General features: G+C 44.1%; 1 protein-coding gene across 2 annotated transcripts; it reads left to right on the top strand.

The window, feature by feature from the left end:
- The first annotated feature begins 12,234 nt into the window (after positions 1 to 12,234).
- On the top strand, positions 12,235 to 19,485 carry COMMD9 (COMM domain containing 9). 2 transcript variants are annotated; one of them, XM_075152368.1, is made up of 6 exons: positions 12,301 to 12,366; positions 12,470 to 12,595; positions 13,148 to 13,287; positions 14,046 to 14,080; positions 17,567 to 17,670; positions 18,508 to 19,485. In XM_075152368.1, exons 1-6 carry the CDS (start codon positions 12,316 to 12,318, stop codon positions 18,646 to 18,648), a joined length of 597 nt encoding a protein of 198 aa, XP_075008469.1. In that variant the 5' UTR covers positions 12,301 to 12,315; the 3' UTR covers positions 18,649 to 19,485. The 2 variants fall into 2 exon arrangements, with proteins under 2 accessions (XP_075008470.1, XP_075008469.1); XM_075152369.1 differs by lacking the exon at positions 12,470 to 12,595 and having other exon boundaries at positions 12,235 to 12,366.
- Positions 19,486 to 21,605: the final 2,120 nt, after the last annotated feature.

Here is a 21,605-nt window from a genome sequence, read left to right on the forward strand (position 1 = left end):
AAGTGAACAGTGGCAACAGCAGATAAATAATGAAAAATCAATTATGTTTTAAAGAGCCTTTTAATTTTAGTAGTCCATGGTGATGTAAATAATACAGCAGAGGACATTTTTAAAGCATTTATCTTGACATTTACCCTTATGATGCCTCAGTAATTTAAGCATGTGGTTGTGATGAGGTAGAGCTTTAACAGAAGAAAGAGGGATATAATTTATGTTCCAGTTTCTTAGTTTTTAGAATTCTGCTCTTGTTTTGAGGCATTACTAGAGGCTTTTCTGAGTGTATGGGGTATACCTCATCTTTTCTGAGTTTTAAGCCACCCAAAACAATCAGAGAAAGAAACTGCTTTTTGATTGTTTTCTCTTGCAATTATATGCGTGATCAAGGCATTGTTGAAATAAATTGAGGCTTTATGATTTTATTACTGTTTCTTAGACTTAAACCTGGGCTTCTTTGAACTAGCTAGAGTATTAACGCAGAATGAAAAGACAATCCTAGCTAGTAAGGCAGAAATAAGCCCTTCATAACTGTCATTTCAAAGCAATAAAAGGCAGCAACTGCAACAAAAGGGGCCTGAATGACTCCGGCATTTCCTTGATAATGGGATATGAATCCTTTTGCTTACTGAGATGTAATTTAAACTAATGGTGACTGTTCTCTCACCTATTCTCATACAAAACGAGCTGATGGGGTTCTTCTTGCAGTTCTGGGTCAGAGTCACAACTTCACAGCTGTCCTTACCTCCCGGCTCTGCAGGCAGCCTGAGCCACAGGACCAGCGACACAAGGTGAACGCGGACGTGCAATTTCTTGAAGTACGTTAAGCGCCTGAGGCCAGCTTGATCTGCCACTGCCCAGGGTGCACCTAACAGCCCAGCACGTTTCACACATCTGCCCTTACCACAAATGCAAACTGAGCGCAAGCACAGCCAGGTGAAGTGGTTGAACACTGGCCTTTTGGTGCATTTTGTGTGGTGCCCTGCAAATCTACAAGCGATTCACGTTACAGAAGCCAGCAGCTCTGCGTGCTCTACACTTACACTCTACGCCTTGCTTTGGAGAACATCACACTGGTTTCTTCACAAGCCTTTGCTTACCTGCAGGCAGCATTCCCATCGCAGGAGGATGAGCCGGTGCATGAGTGGCTTCCTGCTGGGAGGCCCCTGGCACCCAGTGGTTAAAGCCAGGCAGTGCAGAGGACAGTGATCCAGTGGGGTTTAGGCTGTGGAAAAGTAGGAGGGAAGCAAGGTACTTTAGCAGACTAAAAATGGTTAAGCAGAGATTACAGCTTGTGTCACAGCGACCTTGGATTGTGCCTGCAGCTGACTACAATGGGCTGTGGTGTAGCAAGACTTTGTAATGAATACAGAATATTAAACTGATGAAATGTTTCTACAGCTGGTTTGTTGATACTGGCATCACTGCACTCTCAGAGTTGGTCCTTGATGTTTCACTCAGTTCTGAAGCCTAAACTGGCCAGAGGTCAGCAAGATGGCCTGGGGCCCCATCGACACGCAGAAACTGCTCTCCTGCCAGTAGTGGTTCCCAGTAATAGATCCTGCTAACGACTTGCTGCTGAAGGAAGTTCCTCTGCTGGAAGAAAGAAACCACGCAACTGAAACGTGCATGCTTGAGGCTTGCTGTTTTACACACCATGTCTTGAAGGAGCCCTCTCTGGCAGCTGTTGTCAACCGCAGTTACCCAATGAACTTCAGCATGTTTGAGCTTTCCCTTGCTGCCTTCCCCTCCATATTGTTGCTTGCACAGTGTGGCGGTCGCCTTCAGTGGCTGAAAGGGAGAGCTGGGAGCCCGTGCTGGTGCTGGCCGCTGCTTCGTTGTCTAGCCTCAGCACGGCTAAGTCATGCCGAGGGACGCTGACATTCAAAAGGAGAGTAGGGAGGAAGAAATGTCCCCTTCAATGAGTTTTAAACTTCATATTTATCCTTTGCCAACTCTGCAGCTTGTTTATTTTTTTGCTTTTATAAGAGAGAATAAATGTCTTGCTTTTATCGCTGGTGGCTTGCTCCTTCTGTCTTGCCAGAACTAACTCTGCTATGGTGTCAAGGTTGCAAATACCTCAAGGAAACTGTTTCAAAGCATGCTTTAATTTGCTTTAAAAAAAGCAGTTGCAGTTCCATTGATTTGAGATATGTTACACAGAATTTTCTCCCAAGAGTTTTGTGAGCATCAATGAATGGTTGTTACATCTAGATGAGACCTTGGATAAAGAAAGTCATAAAAGCTTGGTATTATGCTTAGGCCAAATGCTTTCTGCTGGAAAATACCCAGCTTCTTTTTGTCCCAATGACACTTTGCACTTTGAACCCATTCAGAGTCTTGTGAACTGGCATGGTCTGACCTGTCTATCAAATTTTATAGAGACCGTCTTGCAGCAGGGGGGGAAGAAAATTACCTTAGATGAACTGTTAATGTGCAGTGCCTTCTTCACAACACTGTTAGGCTGATCACTTTCCAGTTTTAATACCGACAAATGTCCACAGACTTACATAGCACACAGAGAGTATCTGTTAGCACAGAGCCTTACAGATCACATCTGTCAGCAGTGGTCTCACCCTCCAATTTGCCGTCCCGTTTCAAGAGTCTCAGGTATCAGCAATTCAAACTGAAAAGGCACTAGCTGCTTCAGCTGAGGGGCCAGGGAGGAAGCAGTACTGCCATCTGAAAGATGATTGAGAACTGACACTGAAGAGTACAAACCCAAGTATTAACCACATGGTTTTGCTCCGTTCCTTAAAAAATCATAACAGTCAAAACCTGTCAGGATGATAGCTGTTTAGTGAGCAGAGATGGGGCCAAATGCCACATGAGTGCAAACAGGAAAGATCTTGATTCTACATTACCTGCACCTTGTTTAGCCACTGCAACAGACAACAGACTGACAACGCACAGGGTGCACAGCCATGCAGAGTCAGGCCAACACGGCTAATCATGCCCACGATGTACCCCAAATGGTCCCACCCTACTCTCACACTCACAAGATTTATGGGTTTCACCAAGAGAAATAAACGTAGGAAATTTTAAGACTAAAAGAGTCTAACACAGACAAGTCCTTAAGGCAAGGATTACCTGTCAGGTCCAGTGAACAATACAGAAACTTTCCCCAATCACGCAGACCAATCAATTTGTCTCAACTGCAAGAAAAAGAAATATGTGCCAAAACGCTAAACGCAAGAGCCTTGCTTTCATGCCTGCAAAAGTGTCTAAATCAATGCACATTCAAACATTGCTGTCAAGTAGTCTAATTTGTATAGTTTCTCAACATTTTTAACTGCTTGGTGCTTTATTTCAAAAAGACACACATACTTAGTGCTTGCCTAATGCTTTCTGTCTGTAAATCTCAAGCTTCTTCACAAAAGTAGATATAAGTAGTCTTTCCCATCTTTTACCTAGGCAAAATCTACGGGCTTTGACAGGCAAGCTGTGACAAATCTTGCTGTAGTGTCCAGAGAAATTACAACTCCAATTCTCTCTCCCTCTACAGGATACAGCTGTCTCTGCAGCAGGATTGCCAGAAGGGAAGGCGTGCCTGATGCTCTAACACCCCAGTGCCATGTCTCCTGTCTAACTGGCTGAAGACAAAGACGTTTTGAAGCTAATGCACCAGTCTGCACTGCAGCAGGTGCTGCACAAGCAGGCTTTTCTCTGCGGACTCTCCTGTGGAGCTGGTGAGTGCTGGCAGGCAGATGGGTGATCATCTGGAAATCCTGTACCCTGAAACTCTTCAGGGCGTACCCTCAGACTGGCTGGCGCACAGAGCTTTGCTCTTGGTCGCCACATAGTCTACATCCAGTTCCATCAACATATACTTGATGTCATAGCTCTACTGCATTAATTTAGGAGCTAAGTCCTGCATCTTCTAATTTGGAAAAGGATAAGCAACTTTATTACTAGAAATTTGCTTAGGATGCTGTTGACGTTGTATCAGCTTCTCACCTTGTGACATGAACATATGAAAGTAAAGGAAAAAGGTACAAGCAAAGCTCCCTTTTTTTTTTTTTAAAATGCAAGACAAGGACAAATTATTATTTCTTTTTGGAAAATGAAAAAAAAAATCTGCTTTGATATTAAATATTTTCACTCACAATGCAGAGAAATTTTAGAGTGGATTTTAAAATCATATTATTATTGTTGCACTACAGGCTTTTAGAATTCTTCCTAGTAGCTATTTCAAATAAAGACAACACATTGTAAAATTGCTGGTACTGAGCAATTACAGTTCTCACATAGGAGGCCAGATTTATTTCCAGTGTTTAGTGCTATGGTGTATTTAATCACAGTGCAATGAAAACACATAGGAATGTCATGGTTATTTTCCAAGCTCTCTAAAAATGAGTTCCTTCTCTATCTGCCTTATAACATCAGTTTTAATTCACATATTATTTCTCAGCCTTATGGCTATGACTTTCCATTCAGTTTACAAGTCCACAATATTAATGCTTTCCATTGTGAAAGACATCCCCCCATTTCAGAGATATCAACAGGAAAAAGAGACAATAAATACCCCCATGGTAGTAGGATTCCATCTCTACTATAGAATTCTATATATGTGAATAGCTACTTAGAAGTGAAGAATTGGTACTATGTTATGCCATAAATATTCTTAGCAGAAATCTCTGCATGCAAGCTGTATTGGTAACAATGCATATCTCATTCCTAAAGAAGTAAATAGTTTTGTTCCTGTATGTATATATTTAAAACAGCTACTTTAATTTTTGTCAGAATTTCCATAAGTTTTCTGGTAGGAAAAAAAAAAAGAGGAAAAATAAAATAAAATAGAGGAGTTTCCTCACCTGTTTGTTTGTTTGTTTGTTTTCAGAATTGCCAGACACTTCCCATCTCTGTCCCCCAGTGGTTTAATGCCAAACATTGTCACGGATGAGCTCTTTCAGTACACAGCAGGAGAACTTCTGGCGCAGGGATTTCTGGTGCTGGATATACACCACCATCTTACAAGTTTTGTATGCATTTTCGTCACCCTACCTAGTAAGAAACAAAAAGAGAGAGAACACAAAGTTCCTAACTTCTAACTGGTAATCTTCTATAAGCAAGTTCTCAAAGTACATAGACTACATACAGTTTAGGGGCTATGGACTATTATTTTTTTTGCATTCTGTGTATGAACTGTGAAAACCTTGGCTGTACCCATAACATAAATAATGAGAACCAATGTATTATTTTACACTTGGAGTAGTTTGCTTGTATTGCCTTCACTAGCAACCTTAAAAATAACCTCTACTACTCGGAAAACACCACAGCAACGTAGTGCTTTTTCCTTCAGTCCAGTTGTTATAGCTGGAAAATATGGACAAGTTTGGTCCCCACAAGCCCTTCTTCAGGACATTTGCACGTGGGATGTTTGAGTTACAGGTCCACATGACTCCTGGCTCGCGGTGCTCTCAGCAGGGGTGGACCCTTGTGTCTGTTCAGAGACCTGCTTGTATCTAACCACAGCTACCTCATGCCTGGCACCTGCATTTAATAAGCATAAAAGGGCCAAAGCAGACATCAGAAGCATCTGAAACAGCTACCGTTTAGAAACAGATCTTTATGTTCTAAAGGTCTCTCTATACTTTTGAGATTGTGTTAGAGCAGCTACATTAGCACAAAGGCTTTCTCACAGCACCTAATGAGTTTTTCAGCTTCCATTAATCACTCAGGTTCCTGAGCATCTTAACCAGCAAAATACTTTTCTTTTGATGCAGCTGGCTCTACTTCAAGTGTTTTGCCAGTAGAGCGAACCTGGTTAGAGGGCATGGTGTCTGCTTACATAGCCAACATTTTTATGCTGGCAACTTTTCACATTTCAAGCCAGTTCAATCTTCCTGGTTGAGGAGGCTATTATGGTTTCTCTAAGTTCATCACTATTTTTTATGACTAATAAGTCCTTAGGAATCTACATTTCCTATTGAAGTCAGAGGCTTTCTGCATCCTAATAAAGGCTCAGCTGGCAGTTTAAGCAACCTGAGTTTTATTCATTGTTGGTTTTTTGCTCCATCCATTTTGCAAGCATTTTTCTCCCACGCTTTGAATGGAAAATGAATCCATCTTTTTGCTGCTTAGTTTCTACACTGGTCATCACCTCAAAGCCAATCAGGACATGCCTGGTTCTCACTTTTTGAGTCAAGGTGTCAAGACACTTGCTATTGTCTTCTACTCCAGGGCAGTTTTTAATGATATTCAAAATTGAAGGCCGCTCCCTTACTAGATATAGGAAGCGTCAGAATTGCCTACAAAGTTTTGTCAACACAGCGATGCTGGTTAGAAATACGAAGAAAAAAAGTCATAGCTCTGCTGGCAGCACCTCCAGCATGGATGAGAGTCTGTCCCCGATGCAGGCAGCCTGCAGGCAGGTAACCCGTGGGCAGGAAAAACCCCTCTGGCCTGGGCACTCCGCACCCTCCCTACAGGGCTCTGCCGACATGCCTGAAAGATCCCATGTTTTAGCCTGAGGATTAAAGTCCTGGATTTTAAGCTTTTATGCCTGCTCCAGCTTTTATGAACTGCAGCCTCTCTCTGCCCTTAGGCACAAAAGCTGAGGAGGACTGTGGTAGCCTCTGGTGATGTTCATGTAGTGGGTTAGGTGGAACAGAGAAACCACATCTGCTGGAAAGCTCATTTTAACTGGAGCAAAAGGAGTGAGGACAAGAATGTGAAAATTAGATTTGTGCTAGTACATTAAACATGCTCTGAACTGTTTTCTGGCCCAGAAACCAACGGACGTAGGACAGTTTGCAAGAGCCGCTTGGCTCTTGGCCTCTTGGACAGGGTGGCCACGTGCACACTGCTCGTTGGGGTTGCTTCCTAACCCATGCCGACTCCTGACCTGGAGCTGCTTGGGAGAGTGACAGTCAGTATGAGCGGAAACCATGCCAAGAACCGCACTAGGAATTTAACGGTAAAGGCCTCAGGAATGTTCTCTGCCACCGTTTAGTTTACTAGTGTCGATGCAACCAGACATCTAGGGGGAGATTTGCCCTCCTGGTAATACATGTAAGCATGAGTCCCAGTAACAACAAGAAACTTCTGCCCTCGCCCTGGCATGGAAAGACTGACGTATCCATCAATATGTAAGATAGTATAAATGGGACTTCAGAAAGTTGGAGACATTTCAGGAAAGTCCTGGCTGGAGAATATGATTCCAAGTAGGCAGCTAGTACTAGTAAACCCAATCTTGCCTGCATGCTCTGTGAAGATTTCTTTCCTATTATTTGCTCTTTGTTGCTAAAGAAACAGCATTAAAAAACAAATAATACAAAAGTAACCGAGGAAAAGCTGTCTCTCGCGTTTTATCTTGCTCGATCTCTAAACCAGAATCACCTAGTATGGAGTTCTTTTCTTCAGGGCAAGAGAACAGCTACACTTTTCCTTGCAGCAGGGAAATTGCACACACCCAGCAGGGTGCGGTTACAGAGTCCAGCCCTGCCTTGCAGCAGAAAGCCCATAAGGAAGAGACCATTGTTCTGCAACAGATGCTCCAGTGAATACAGGCTACGCTGCAGGGAAAAACCGAACAGTTCTTCCCATCAAATCCTTAATATCCCAAGGATTTCTCTCCCAGGGAGCCTCGAACAGCCAAAGTGAGCTAGAACTGTGTGCTGCTTTCCCTGGAGTGTAAAAGGTTACATTTCACCAGCCAAGAATTGTAGGGAAGCTAAATTTATTCCTTTCCTTTTACTTCTCAAGGGGAAAAAAAAAAAAAAAAAAGAAAAAAGAAGACTGGCTGGAATGGGTTTTGTCAAGTTATTTGTTTGCTTTTTTATGCTTATTTTTTATCTTGAATATATTAGGAACAGCAAGACTGATTTCTCCTCACAACACAGTCCCTCTCAGATACATTTATTTTGGGGTCTCACTTTAGTTGATGGACTATAACAAAGATGACATTTTTGCAAAGTGTTTATCTGTCATTAGAGTTATATAGCTATGTATAAAAACACAGAGCATATTTTACACTGACTTATTGAAATTCTTCCATTCAGCTTTCCATCTATTGATTTTTGCCTTGTGGTATCGAGGAATTTATTCTGTTATGATAGTTGACTTCTGTTGAAGATAAATACTTCGTACGTGAAATGCACACGGTTCTTTCAACACCTCGAATATGAAATACACACAGTTCTTCCCCTTACTTAAATTTTTTTAATTTTTTTTAAAAAGGGGTTGGCAATCCCTCTCCAACAAAAAAGGCAAAGGGCACACAGGCAACTTCCCTCCTGATGTCTCCCAGGTAGGGAAAGGTTTAAATCCCTCAGAGTCCAGCAGAGAGAGCTGGACATATATATATATATACCTGACAAGGGACTGGCTATTCCTTGCCAGTACAGAAAACTAGGACAACTCGCTATTTTAAGTGAAAAGGCAAATGAAGAACTATTCTCCTACTGCAAGCTCCCCAAATCCCACGAGAAACCCCCCACCTAGCCCTCAGAAGTCATCCCTTCTTGCCTCACCTCCCTTCTCATTCAAGTCATTCCCAGCCAGGGTACCTGATCCTCTCTCCTCACATGAAATACCAGTCCTGGAGATTGTTTACGTGGCTGGGAATAGAGGTCACAGACAAGAACAGCAGACAGCAGGTAAGTATACATACCCATATACCCACGTCCCCATGTCCAGGAGATCCTGAATTTAGAAAGTTATTAACGGTATTTAAGAGTCTCATAGTATGGAGGCTGCTCACTCACCCAGTCCCCCGCAGTGCTATTGCCCACCTGTTTTTTATATAGACGTATCTGCACTACTTCAGGAAGGACGATTGGCAGATACCCCAGGCTGGCTCAACCAAGAGAGCGAGGCAAATCAGTCAGTACTATAGCTGTATCACCCAGGATTGGGTGCAGGCAAATTTGCCCAACTCAGAAGCAGAGTTTAATTTTCAGATTCAACGACTGAGAGAAGGGCTTGAGGAATTTTAGTAGTTGAATGATTAATAGTAGTTAAAAGATTGAATCAATAGGTAGGGACTTGATACTTTGTTCCTCACAAGGCCGGCTCAGCTTGATAAGGCTGACTTAGCTATGGTGTAAATTAACTGAGGCGCCTCACAAGGACAGTTCCTGATAAAGACTAAAAACTTGTCTCAAGAAGCCAGCTAAAACTGACCCTGCGGTTTGGACAAAAGTAAGAAGACAACTGAGCCTGCGCAAGAACAAAAGGTTACTAGAGGTGACGAAGAAGAACTATCAGCCTTCATCCCCACGACCCCCGACGACCACAACTAGAAGGCAATGCGCAAGCGCAGATGGGAGGGGTCTATGGAAATGAATTCCTGGAACTCATTTTAATACAAAGCAGGGACAGGTCATGCATATGTATAGGCGTAATATGAAACTAATATGAAACTCTATGAATATGTAATGTTTTACTGTATATATTTATGGTGAGTGCCGCGTTGAGGCGCGCACGATTTTGGTGGGACTACCCCCCGTGCCGCCCAGCGCTGAATAAACATACCTACTTTACAATCTCATAGATTGTGGAGTCCGGTTTCCGCAAGTCACGACTAGACTAACAGCAGTTTAGCTCTTGAGATCCAAGCCAATTCCTGCACGTAGTGCTGTGCAGACGCATCTGCAGGCTCAGAGCTCACAGCCAAGTCCCACTGGGTGATATCGACATGAAATCACGGGAAAAAAGGGCTGTGAGAAGACCTAAGGAGGTCATCCAATCCATCTCATTCCTCGAAGTGTTGTTTTTTTTTTTTCAGACTCAGAGAGAATTGCCTCTGGCACAGCAGATAATTGAACTGATGTTTCTCAAAACTTCCCGATAAGCACACTGATCACAAGGCCAGCCTTCCTTACACGATGCAATCTCACCCTTCACCCCTTATAATCTGATTTTGGAGGTCTGGACCTACAGCTACAGACAGTACCAAAGGAAGAAAAAACAAAGTAAGGAAGAAAGAACAGAAAGAAAGAAAGAAGAATGAACGAACAAACAGAAAAAATGAAAGAAAGACAGAAAGAAAGAAAGATCTACTCACCCTCAGATAAAGCATTTTACTAAGCAATTCTGTTGGCTTCTGACCATGAGCTACAAACTGCATTTCAATTTTGATATTAAATCAAACCTGTCATTATTTCCTCACAATTAGAAGGCTCCCAGAGTGAGGAAATGGCAACAATAGGAGGTGGACTGGAGAGCGAATTCAGTATGGTGCCAGCTGTGCTTACTGGCAGGCAGCATCTTTGTTCTGAGTATGTGACTCACAGGTAAATGTTCTCTCTTGCCACATACTCCTGTGATAATTAGCAATGGCAGTTATCTACTCCCCCCCGCCCTTTGCATCTCTCCACCCACTTGTCTGACAAAGTTACTCTGTACAATTAAGTCCTTAACCTAGGCATGGATCAACCTGATTTTACATAAATCTTGTAAAGTCATTGCTTTAGAAAAGCCCTGAAAAAAACCAGTGACCCTCTTCCCCAGCTGGATACAGCATTTCAGAAGATTTACTGCTTAGAAAAATTCTGCTTACCTCTGATTGTAGAAAATGATAGTTTTATTGGTTTGGGAACAAGGCAAGCAGGCAGATTATAAGAGGTCAATGATGCAATTACAATATTAAGTGATATCCTGTGAACAATCTCTGTGTTTCATTTGGGCTTACTTGCTCAGATTGTAACACAGTGTTGTTTTTCATACTGCCTTCATTCTGTTTATCCTTTCACAACCTCTAAGCTTACTGCTGATGTTAATAAATGCCCACATTTATTATTGCAAGGACTTTATGTTATACAGTTAGTTAAATTACCTTCCTGTCACTCAGGTGACAAAAGTGACCTACCTTGATTCATCTGATGACTGCAGCAGGGTCAAGAGAACACGATTCCAGTTTCCTAGCTCTTAAGCCCTGACCTCTAACCACTACCCCATTTTTTTCCTTTGGGATGCTATTGTTTAACCCAGTAACTCTGCAAACCTTTCATTTTGGAAACAAAAATTGGGATCTCACCATCCTTCCCTTCACCTTCTCGTCTATTCCAGCCGTATTTGTGTAGGTGGAAAATGATCGCTGTGGCATCAGTAGAAGAGAGACCATCACCAAGCCTTTCAGCCACTTCCTCTCAGGAAGGAATAGATAATGTCGTCTGTGTAGCTCGTTTTCCTTTTCTGATCAGACTATTGAGTTGTACAGTACGGTCACCCGGATAAGCAATTGCCGTCCATAAGACCCACTGCCCATTTGGTCCTGCCACCTAAACTCAGCAGCACACCAGCTCTCCCAGGAAGGCCCCACCATGAAGATGACTCCACACGGCAGACCCTCAACTTTACCTAACGCGCTGGGTTAGATTTGTTGGTGACATAGTGCTAGACAAAGCAGCACAAATACATGGCAGCTCTCCAAACCGATCAATCACGCTAATTAATTTCAAAAGGCCACAGATGGTAAACTCATACCCCAAAATAGTTCGCCCAGAGCCTCGTTTCCTGTTGCTCATGAAAAATGATGGAAAATAAAATCCTCTCCCTTCGGATTCCTCTACCCTTTAAGGTTTCCCAGCATGAGAGGGGGAAATCAGTTCCTCTGCAAGAGGAAGCCCTTTTCCCTGCCAAGCTTGTGAAGCCCAATGCAAACAACATTTACATATTTGCATTTCTTACCGTGTATTATTCCGCTTACAGAACAACGCAAATGGAAATGAGGATGGGGACACTGTGACAGCAGTGGTGATGGGAAAAGATCATAGATTACCGATGCCTTCGAACCAGATGTGCTGGGAGTTACACAGGACAAAGAGAAGACTATTTCTCTCTCCAGAAAAGGACTTATTTAAATCCTTTACAAAGTGAAAGATACACACAGTTTGCTAAGATAATGGTCCACACCACTGCAGCAGCGCCATGATCTTTTTTGCCTTCAGTTCCCACTGGCTGAAAATAGAGCATTTACAGCTAAATTCTGCATCCAACGCAGAGATTTGCACTGACAGTTAAAAAATGAGTAGATCGGGGAGGGCGAGGCCACATATTTAGGGCTTGCCCTCGTCCCTGCTACCTTGCTACCGAGACCGGGGCCCCGCTACAGTCGGGCCCCGGCCGCAGCGCCGCTCGCAGGGCGCACGCACTCCCACACTCTCCACAGCGGGCGGGGGCCGCTCAGCCTTCAACGTGGGGCGGGCTTCGAGACCGCCATAACACGAAGTCCCCTCCAACAGCACGGACTACAGCGCCCGGCCTGCCCGGCCGCACCGCCCTCGGCCCCGTCCCCGCCCGCCTCAGCTGACAGCGCCAAGATGGTGGCGGCGCCTCCGGGGGAGCTCGGCGCCCGCCTCAGCTGACAGCGCCAAGATGGCGGCGGTGCGGCAGGGAGAGTTCGCCGCGCTGCAGAGCCTGCTGAAGGTGAGCGGGCCGCCGAGCTGCTGGGGGAGGGGGCGCACGGCCCGGCGGCGGGAGCTGCCTCTCCCGGGCCGCGGCTGAGCGCCCCCGCTTTGCTCCCCGCCAGGCGCCGTCGAGGGACGCCGTGCGGCAGCTGTGCCAGGAGTGTTTCTCCACCCCGCCCGCCGGCCTCGGCCCGCTGGCGCAGCGCGCCTGCCCCGGCCTCGCCGCCGGCCCCGAGGAAGCGGAGCAGGTAGGGGCGGGCGGCGCAGCGCCGGGCCCCGGCGGGAGGGAGAGCTGCCGGCGCGGCAGCGAGCGGGGTGCCTTCGGGAGTGCCCCTTCCCGCTGCGCGGAACCGGGGCGCGTAGGAAGGAGCGGGAGGACGGGACCGGCCCGCTGGGCCTCACCGTGCGGGAGGGAGGGAGGAGCCGCCAGCAGCGGCCCGCAGCGGTGCGGGCGCCAGCACAGGGGCTGGCCCAGGGCCCCGGGAGGATGCGCCGCGCCACGGGGCTCGGAAGGACCGCGGCCGCTGCTGTAACGAAACGTGCTCGGCACCAGCGATCCCCCCCCGGACGCACGGCCCGTTGGAGCCTTGCAGGGGGGCAAGAGAGAAGTGCGTGAGGGGAGCGAGGACCTCAGCTCCTTACCTGCTAAGGCTGTCGGGCAGTACTCGGGTGTCCGAGGCCCTGGCGGTGTCGGTCTCGCTGCAGAAGCTGTGTCTCTCCCGGCTACTGAAGGCCCGTCCCGTGCGGTAGGTAATGCTTTTCAACCCAGCGGAGCCCTTTCTCCTCTTCCTTTCCTACAGCTGGTATCTGCTTTGCACAACCTCACCAGGCACGTCGTGTACCGCGGCTTGACGAGGGCAGAAGATATCCTCTCTCTCTTTCCAGAAAACTTCCACCAAAATCTGAAAAACCTTTTGACTAAGATAATCTTGGAGAATATGTGAGTGCTACCCACCTGCCATTTGCTTTCAGCTGGAAAGTTAAAGCCTGTGTATGTGGTTTGATATGTGGATTACTGGTAGCATGCAAAGTCTCGTTTCTATGAATTTTGTGCGTGCCTTGGGCATAATCACACAGGTTGGGATGAGCAGAGTTGAGTGAAATATGTCATCTGAGTAGAATGGCAAACAAAACACAGCCATGGGCAGAGAGGGTTTTCCTAAGACTTTTGGAATGGTATGGGCCTCATTCACGTAATGCAAAGCCCCCTTTATCCTAACAACTCACCTGTGTGGTGGAAAAATACTACAGATGATGCTAAAACTTAGAGGGCTCGATTTCAGCACTACAAAATCCAATTGGGTCACATCTAGAAGCGGTCCACTTACCACCTTGGCTTAGGTGCGGAGGCACCGTATGCGGTAGAGCGTACGTGAGGACAGCAGTTCTGCATGCTTGTACATCTCGCTGCTTGGTAGCCCATTGCTTTGATAAAACCAGGGAGAAAGGTGCACGCCATAAGTGAGCTGCACTTACAGACAAACCCATAGCTGGTCACCAGTTTGCCTACCAGCGACAGCCTCTCCTCGGCACTCAGTGGCATAGGCAGTCTCTCTCCCCTGCTTACTGCTGCAGCCCTGGTGACCCTTCTGTCAGGGGTAAGCCACTCTGAATGCTTTCCCTACCTTTTTTCTTTTTTCTTTTTTTTTTTTTTCCCAAAGCACTGCTGATACTGTTTTTCTCTTCACATTTTCGCAGCTCTGCTTGGAGGAATGAAGCACAAGCAAGTCAGAGTAAGTAGTAGTTCACATCTTGATGCAATTAATGTTTCCTGAGGTCATTGGAGCTTAGCGTTTAGAAGAGTGCATCACAATGTGTTTTTGTAATGTAGCACAGGGATACCCCCATTTGCCTTAGGTGTAGCTATATGATTGTGGCATCACAGAGCTTAGCAGAGTTTAGCAGAGGCCAACAAGCATGTATTCAGATCTGTGGCAAATTGTTTCCAGTCCTCAAGCAATTCCATTTAATGCTCAGTCTGTTGCTACCTTGCAGAGTGCAGTGTATAGCAAATATTTGCAAAACTTTTGAAGGTGAAGCACTCTGACCTCCCCATTCAGGTCATTAAGTGATGTCCATATTCAATAACTGTGCACTGTGAAGGATATGTATATATTGGGGAATACCTTATCTTTGCACATCTAATCAATTCTGTGCATTCTTTCTCTTCCATGCATCAGGAAGTACACTGCATATATTTATAACTCTGCATTTTCCTCACCTTTCTAAACATTCTAAGGAATGCAAACTTTAACAGTAGCATCGTGGGCAATGAGTTAGGTGTTCCATGCAGCTACAACACTTTGTTTTCTCCCCAAGAGGTTTTCTTTGTAGCGCTTAGAGGCTTACAAATGAGAGCTGATACATAACAGAGTACTCTGAGGTCTGCATGGATCCTCTCTACCCTTTTCTCTGCCTGCAGAGGAGATAATGTTCAACAGCTAAACAGTATGGCAAGACCTGGAAATACACTGTCCCTCAAAGTTTTAATGGAGTATAAAAAGGGAGAGGGAAGAAACTATTGCGTAATGCTAATGCAGTAATTACAGCAGTTGCTTACACTAAACAATGTTCTAGTGTTAGCAAGACACATAATGCTTTTTCCTGTATCCTTAACGCTATCATGCATTAGAAGAAATGAGAGCAAGAGTGACACACCAGCATGACACACTAGCTAGGTCTTCACAACCCAGAAGCAAGCCTGGGTGTGTGGCTCTTGGAGCACCAACCAGGAGCTCTGCTCTGATGCTTATGTCTTTGTATTCATTAGGTGAATATTTAACCCTGTTGGAATGAGATTGTCTTCTAGGAAATGATGCATTTTTTTAGTATTATATTTATGAAATATCTGACATATATCACATAGGGACCAAGGCAGTGATTTAAAGAACAGACATTCCAACTGATTGATCTATGTTTAACATAAAAACGTGGATGGTTTCCTCTCCCTCCCAAGCCATCAGCAAGCAATCTTTGCAAATTAACATACAAGGCTAAACAGATGCATTGTATGTTGTTGCAAATGCTGCCAAGTGCTGGCCCTGACAGACTGTGAACTGGAATTTGTTCCAAAAGCAAGAACAAGGCAGCCAGTTCTGCACTGCCCTCGGGAGCTCTGCTCAGGGGAGCTGGAGGAGGACGGAGAGCCTTTCCCAGATAGAAAGAGAAATTTCTGTAAGTACTGTTAGGAAGCAACTTGAGCATCTGGAGTCAGTAGGAAGGCTGGCGATCAACCCTTGGGGGGGAAACTAGGCATCTTATGATAGGCAGAATCCAGACAGGCTGCAGTTGCCTATTGAGACAGCTCTTTCCTTAGCACTTAACAGAGGTTTAGTCTTTGCCTCTTCATCCCCCTCTGGTACCCTTAAACATATGTCAGATAACTGCTGACAACCAGGTTTGATAAGGCTTCGCAAAGACTCTCAAACCTACCAAGCACCACAGCTGAGATTTTAAACTGAGTTTGAGAATAAATGATGACCTCCCTGCAGATCTTTTATGGGGTTGGTCCTACATTTCATTCAGACTTCTTTGACATTCAGACTTCTTCCCTAGCTGACATAAAGAGGAACAGTGTTTCTTCAGGGACTCTGTAGGCTTTTATCTGACATAGTTACAGCAGTTGAGCCCCTTAGCTGCAAATGCCCTTTTCAACCAAAAGGGTTTATCTTTGTTTCCATGTCCTTAGCATGGACTTTCTTCTAGGGAGAATTTACTGGTTTTCCCAGGAAACTGGATGCTGTATTTTCAAACATATGAAATATAGCTCAGCTCTTTTACCAGAAAATGGAGTTGAAAAAGGTGCAAGAGGTGTTCTGAGTCTTATAAACGTGACAGTACCAAAGTGGGAATGACTTTAAGTATGCCCTGTTAAACTGCACCTTACAACTTGTTTTCTTTACGTATATTTTAAACAAGGAACTTACCTTACAGACATTTTCCAAATTTCTGGATTCCAGCGGTAAATTGCGCTTTACCACTGGGCAGTCAAGGGTTCAAGCCTCATCTTTTAACACTTGCTGTTGTTATCTGGTTGGATAAGTAATTATGCTTTCCTCTGGTTTGCAGTTTGTGTGAGAAGACACTTGTAGATCTGAGATGAAAATATCAATACCGTTTCTTTTTCTGAGTTAAAATGTATTTTTTTTAATGAAAGTAGAAAACTTTGTTTTGTTCGAACAAAGGGGAAAGATATCTGCATGCCACCCATCTAAATACCTGCCTCAGTTTCACTTGAATATATTCTTCAAACGTTCCTTGTATTTATTACTGACAGCTGAAAGATGCTGTTGAAGAACATTATGCTCCCAGGAACTGACAAACAGCACTGGCAGCCAGCCTGTTTGTGCCAGAGTTTTGTTGGGAGAACCTTAATCTCAGCTTTTATGCCAGTTTGCACGGTGCTTGGGGACTGGAGGGTTCATAGTGCAGTGAGCTCCATTAAGTACACACCATCATGAGAGAATATCCCCATCTCCTCTCTGCAAGAGCTAGCTGCACAGATTTCTTGGCAGGGCAGCCAAGTTAGACCTGTCCTCCTTCCCTTGGAAGGCTCCTGAGATCTCCGGCCCTGAACTACTGATATCAGTATTGCACCAGACTGTTGAATGATTTCTGTTAGGCTACATCTAATTAGGATGATATCTTCAAAACTTTTAACAAATTGGCAGGACGTGTGAAGATTGCAGTTTACCAATACATATGCTGTATTGCAGGATGCTTTGGTTCACAGGTTGGGGAGCTTGAAATAACATGTTTTATGCTGCTGGATTTTAAGAGCACTCCTGTGTGCTTTCTTATCAGTTGCAGAACAGAGCAATAGGCACGTAGGTCCCAGAGCAACTCATGATGAAACACCAGTTGAGTATTGCAGGCAGCAAGGCAGGGGCTGAAGAGGTGGAGAAGACATCTTACTGCTCCCCCTCTCCCAGCTGCTTTGTGAATTTACCTATGCTTGTCTGGCACTCTACCATCCTTGCATGTGATGATGGGAGAACTCTGTTTGTCCTTCCAGTGTCAACGAGGAGACCTTCAGAGACTGGCTTATTGTAGAGTAAAAATGATGTACTCTATATGGTTAGTATACATAGTAGCACTAAAGTCGTACACTTCCCAGGGCCAGAAGCGGAGTAGTATGTACATGGTGGTAGTCACAGGTTCCCGGGTCTGGTGTCATCATGTGCTGCCGGGCCTGACAGACTCACTTTTTAATTCCTCAGTCTCCCTGCCTCGGCTGGTCGACATGGACTGGAGGGTGGACATCAAGACGTCTTCAGACAGCATCAGCAGAATGGCAGTCCCTACTTGCCTGCTTCAGTTAAAGGTAGTGTCAGTGGCTGTAAAGGATACAGGATCAAAACAATCATGGCCAACACCTGACTTACCAGTGGTAGTGCAAAACAGTTCAGAAAGGCATCTGGTGCTTGCCTGTTGCCTGGTGGGCAATTAGCAGACTTTCTCAGAGATTAGCTTTGACATACCACAGAGCCTGGGAACGATGTCTCTGATGAAAGCCCTCTTTTTTTTGCAAGGGGGAATTTTCTTTGCATGGGGATGCGAGAAGGCAGCATATTTGTTCCTGGTCACCATTGTTCTCCACAGAAAGAAAGAAGATAAATTATGAAGTCATCGCCCTTTAATTCTAAGCCACTCATCAGCATGTTTAATGACTGCATTAGTTGGGAAATGCCTTTTGGTTACTAATAACTTCCTTCACTGGCCACATCTATCACTTGGGAGTATAGCTAAACTTACTGCTTATATTCTACAGAGTTCTGGATCCCCCCAACCAGTAAAAATGGGATGGGTGGCTTTCAGAGGAGGAGGGAAAAAAATCTGATTTCTGTGTGTGGGATGGGGTTGAGTATCCTGTGCGGTATCTGCTAAGATGCTTTTGATATGGATGTGGCTTCCTGCCACGAGTCTCTCCAGAATTTCCCCATACTCATGGCAATATATACTTACTTGCACTCTGTCAATGGGAGCACACTTCACTAGTGAGGCACACAGCTTAGAAAATGTGCCATGGTCCTTCAGGATGGAGCTGGATGCCAAATTTAAAGCATTTTTCTTGTCTATTAAATACTGACTTTCGTGGTGGCACTGGAAAAACACGTGAATGAATTTTTCATACAGCTAACGTCTGCATTGCTATTTTTAGATTCAGGAAGATGTTGCCTTATGTGGAAATAGTCCTGTTGTTTCTGCACTGACTATGGAACTGAGCAAAGAAACCCTGGACACTATGTTAGAAGGTCTAGGAAGGATCCGGGACCAACTTTCTGCCGTTGCAAACAAATGAATACTCGAGGGCACGGATTCCAGCAGCGAGGAAGGGAAGTATTCTCTACCTACAGCTCTCATAAGTTGCAGCCTAGTGTAACATGTTTTCTGTTTTAACGAAACAAAATTAAAAAGATTTCTTTATTGAGTTAATAAGATAGCTTTTGAAAAGCTAACACTTAAACATTCCTTTGGTCTGATGCCAGAAAGTGTTTTCCTAATACGTTGTTGAACGAAAGCTGGTCTCTCTTTCAGAAAAGGATTTGAGGGCTCAGAGCCTAATCACAAGGGTCATAACTGGAAATAACAAATAGCTACAGCCAATGAAGCAAGTGCTATCTCTCTGTCCTGAAATTAGGATCTAAAAGGCTCAAGCTGGTTAATGGGCTGCCTTCCAGCATTAGCAGACAAGGAGGGTGCTTCTCTCTGGAATGTGCATGTACGTACTGAGGTGCACGCTGGATGTAGCACTCTCCTTCTCAATGAAGCACAGCCATGCTGCAGATTGTTATTACAAGATAATGCTTCGAAATAGCGCAATTATGCCACAACACATTCCCTTCTGATCAGATTCATAGCACCATTTGCAAAATGACTAGTCTGAACATCTTTAGCAGCAAGTAATTTCCTCCTTCTGTTTGAAAAGAAAAAAGGAGTTCAGATAATTCATGTTTGGGTTTATTGGACTGTGGGCTTTGCCTTCGCTGCACAAAAACCAGATTGGGAAAGTAAAGAATTGATGGCCGTTGTCTGTACTATAGGAAACCCTTCTGGGGTGATATGTGCCTGTACTTCCCCGAAGTGTTCTGATGTTTGTTTGTATAAATCTTCATTTAATTAAAAAATGAACTGCTAATTGATTTTGTGAATCCTTTTCAGACTAGAAGAGACGTTGTCCTGGGTTACCTCAGCCTCTTTGTGATGGTGCCTAGTTTCTAGGCTGGTTTAATGGATGTTCACCTTTGTTGCTGAAGAGGGATCTTTTGTTTCCTGTTCAAATGGATTCATCTTTTAAACCGTCTTCTCTTCATTATAATTCAGTTTCAGGGCACCTTTTCCCATGGGCACCAGCTCTGTGCAATATTACAGGTGATGACCCTGACCTAAAACTTTATAAATATATATGCATTGGAAGTGTGGAGGAGTAAGTGCAGAAAATGAACAAAATTCAGACTTTTCTTTCTGATGAGCTTCTATAATGCTCCAAACTGGAAGACTGGAGCCAAATGCTTTGTTTATGGCAAAGTCCCACCTTTCATAAAACATCTGGCTTTCCTTCAGGACAGTTTCTTGTGTTTGGAAACATGAAACCATTCAAGAAGTGTACATAAACTACGGAGCTTTGTTAATTAATTTTATACGTCCCCACAGAGTGCAGGCTAGAGTATAAGTGTAAATGAAGCCTGTGCTTTAAAAGATACTGGTGTAATACAGCTTGTGCATCAAGACGAGATGTATGACAAGTCACTTTTTGAGCAAAGATTGTAACGCTTAGTACAGTATCAAGGTAAACTGGCAAATTTCATATATAATAGGGAAGTCTGAAAGGAGAAGATGGATATTCAAGAATCTATTCCATAAGATTCAAGCTGTGAAAAACAACTGTAACAGACTTCTTCCGTTTGAGGAAGTTTTGTTGCCTTTGCAGCCTAGCCTTAAAAAAATCTCAAATAGTTTATATTGTACTGTTTATTTTAGAAGGTAAGAATCACCGAGAGGGTAAATAATGCATAATGAAGTACTTGTAGTGTTAGAGGAGCTGAGGAACTCGATACACAGAGGAAATCCTTGAGGTAAATACTGAAGTTATAGTCAAAATGTTGTAGGGCCTAGTGAAATGAAGATCTGATAGTTGCACAGTGTTCTTATACAAAACCATCATACAACTATAGAGTAGTTGTAAAGAAAAGAAAGACTTAAAACTGAAAAGGCTTTTCCAGTGTCAGAGTGGCGCTATCTGCAGGTAGCTAAAAATTGCTCATGGAGACTTAACAAAGGGGGCTGTCCACTGGATCAGAGGCACGACAAACATCTGGTGACTCTCAAGTCATTCTGCAGAAGATACAGGTATTTTCTAGCCCAAGATTTAGGAGGCTATGAAAGCTTGCCTTCAATTCTTTGCCTAAAGTGTTAGGTATTTTCTTGTTGGCTCTTACCACCTTTGCCAGAAGAGCTGAGACTGCTCAGAAAAAGGTACATAAAACAAGAGAGGCTAAGTAGGCCTGTCATTACCTGACCAGCAGGAGTACTTCACATTCAAGTCCTGCTTAGGGAGACTGCTACACAGAGAGAAAATAATATGCCTGCTATTGCAGGCAATCATATGTGATCTTTTTCATAAAATGATTGCTCTCTTAAAATCAGTTAGATTTTTATCCTCCCTCCACATATTGCTGCTATATGGTAGGCTAGCCTAAACATATTTGGCACTACTTTATTATCAGCTTGTTCCTGTGCCAACACTGTCCTCTTTAGCTTCTTTTACTTCTCTCCTACCTTTCCCTTTTTCCCTCATACTTACGAAGCAGTGAAATCTCCCTCCACTTTTGATGGCTGAGCCTAGTAAGCTCTATATTCTGTGCCTTTCAGCATCGTAGCAGACATTCTTCACTTACCGTTTGCATCTCCCTTGAATGAGGTCACCACAGTTGTTCATTTCTGGAGAAGAATAGTCCAAGGACATTAATGCAGAACAGAGCTGTCCATAGTATGTGAATCACCTGAATGAACTCGTCCCAGGAAACTACAAGCCTTCATTGTGAAGTGGAGCTCAAAAACTCCATCTTCATTCCAGTATTTGAGGAATAGAAAAACCACCTCCTACATGTACGCTGTTTTTCAAGTGATAGCTCAATTACACTAAGCAAAACAGTGATAAATTTATTTGTAAAACACAAATATGCAAGTTAAATTCAAATTGTAATTTCACAATTCAGACATTGTGTTGGATCTGACAGTGTCAAAGTGTTGAAAAAG

This window comes from Calonectris borealis, chromosome 5 (genome assembly GCF_964195595.1).
Source record: "Calonectris borealis chromosome 5, bCalBor7.hap1.2, whole genome shotgun sequence".
NCBI lineage: Eukaryota > Metazoa > Chordata > Aves > Procellariiformes > Procellariidae > Calonectris > Calonectris borealis.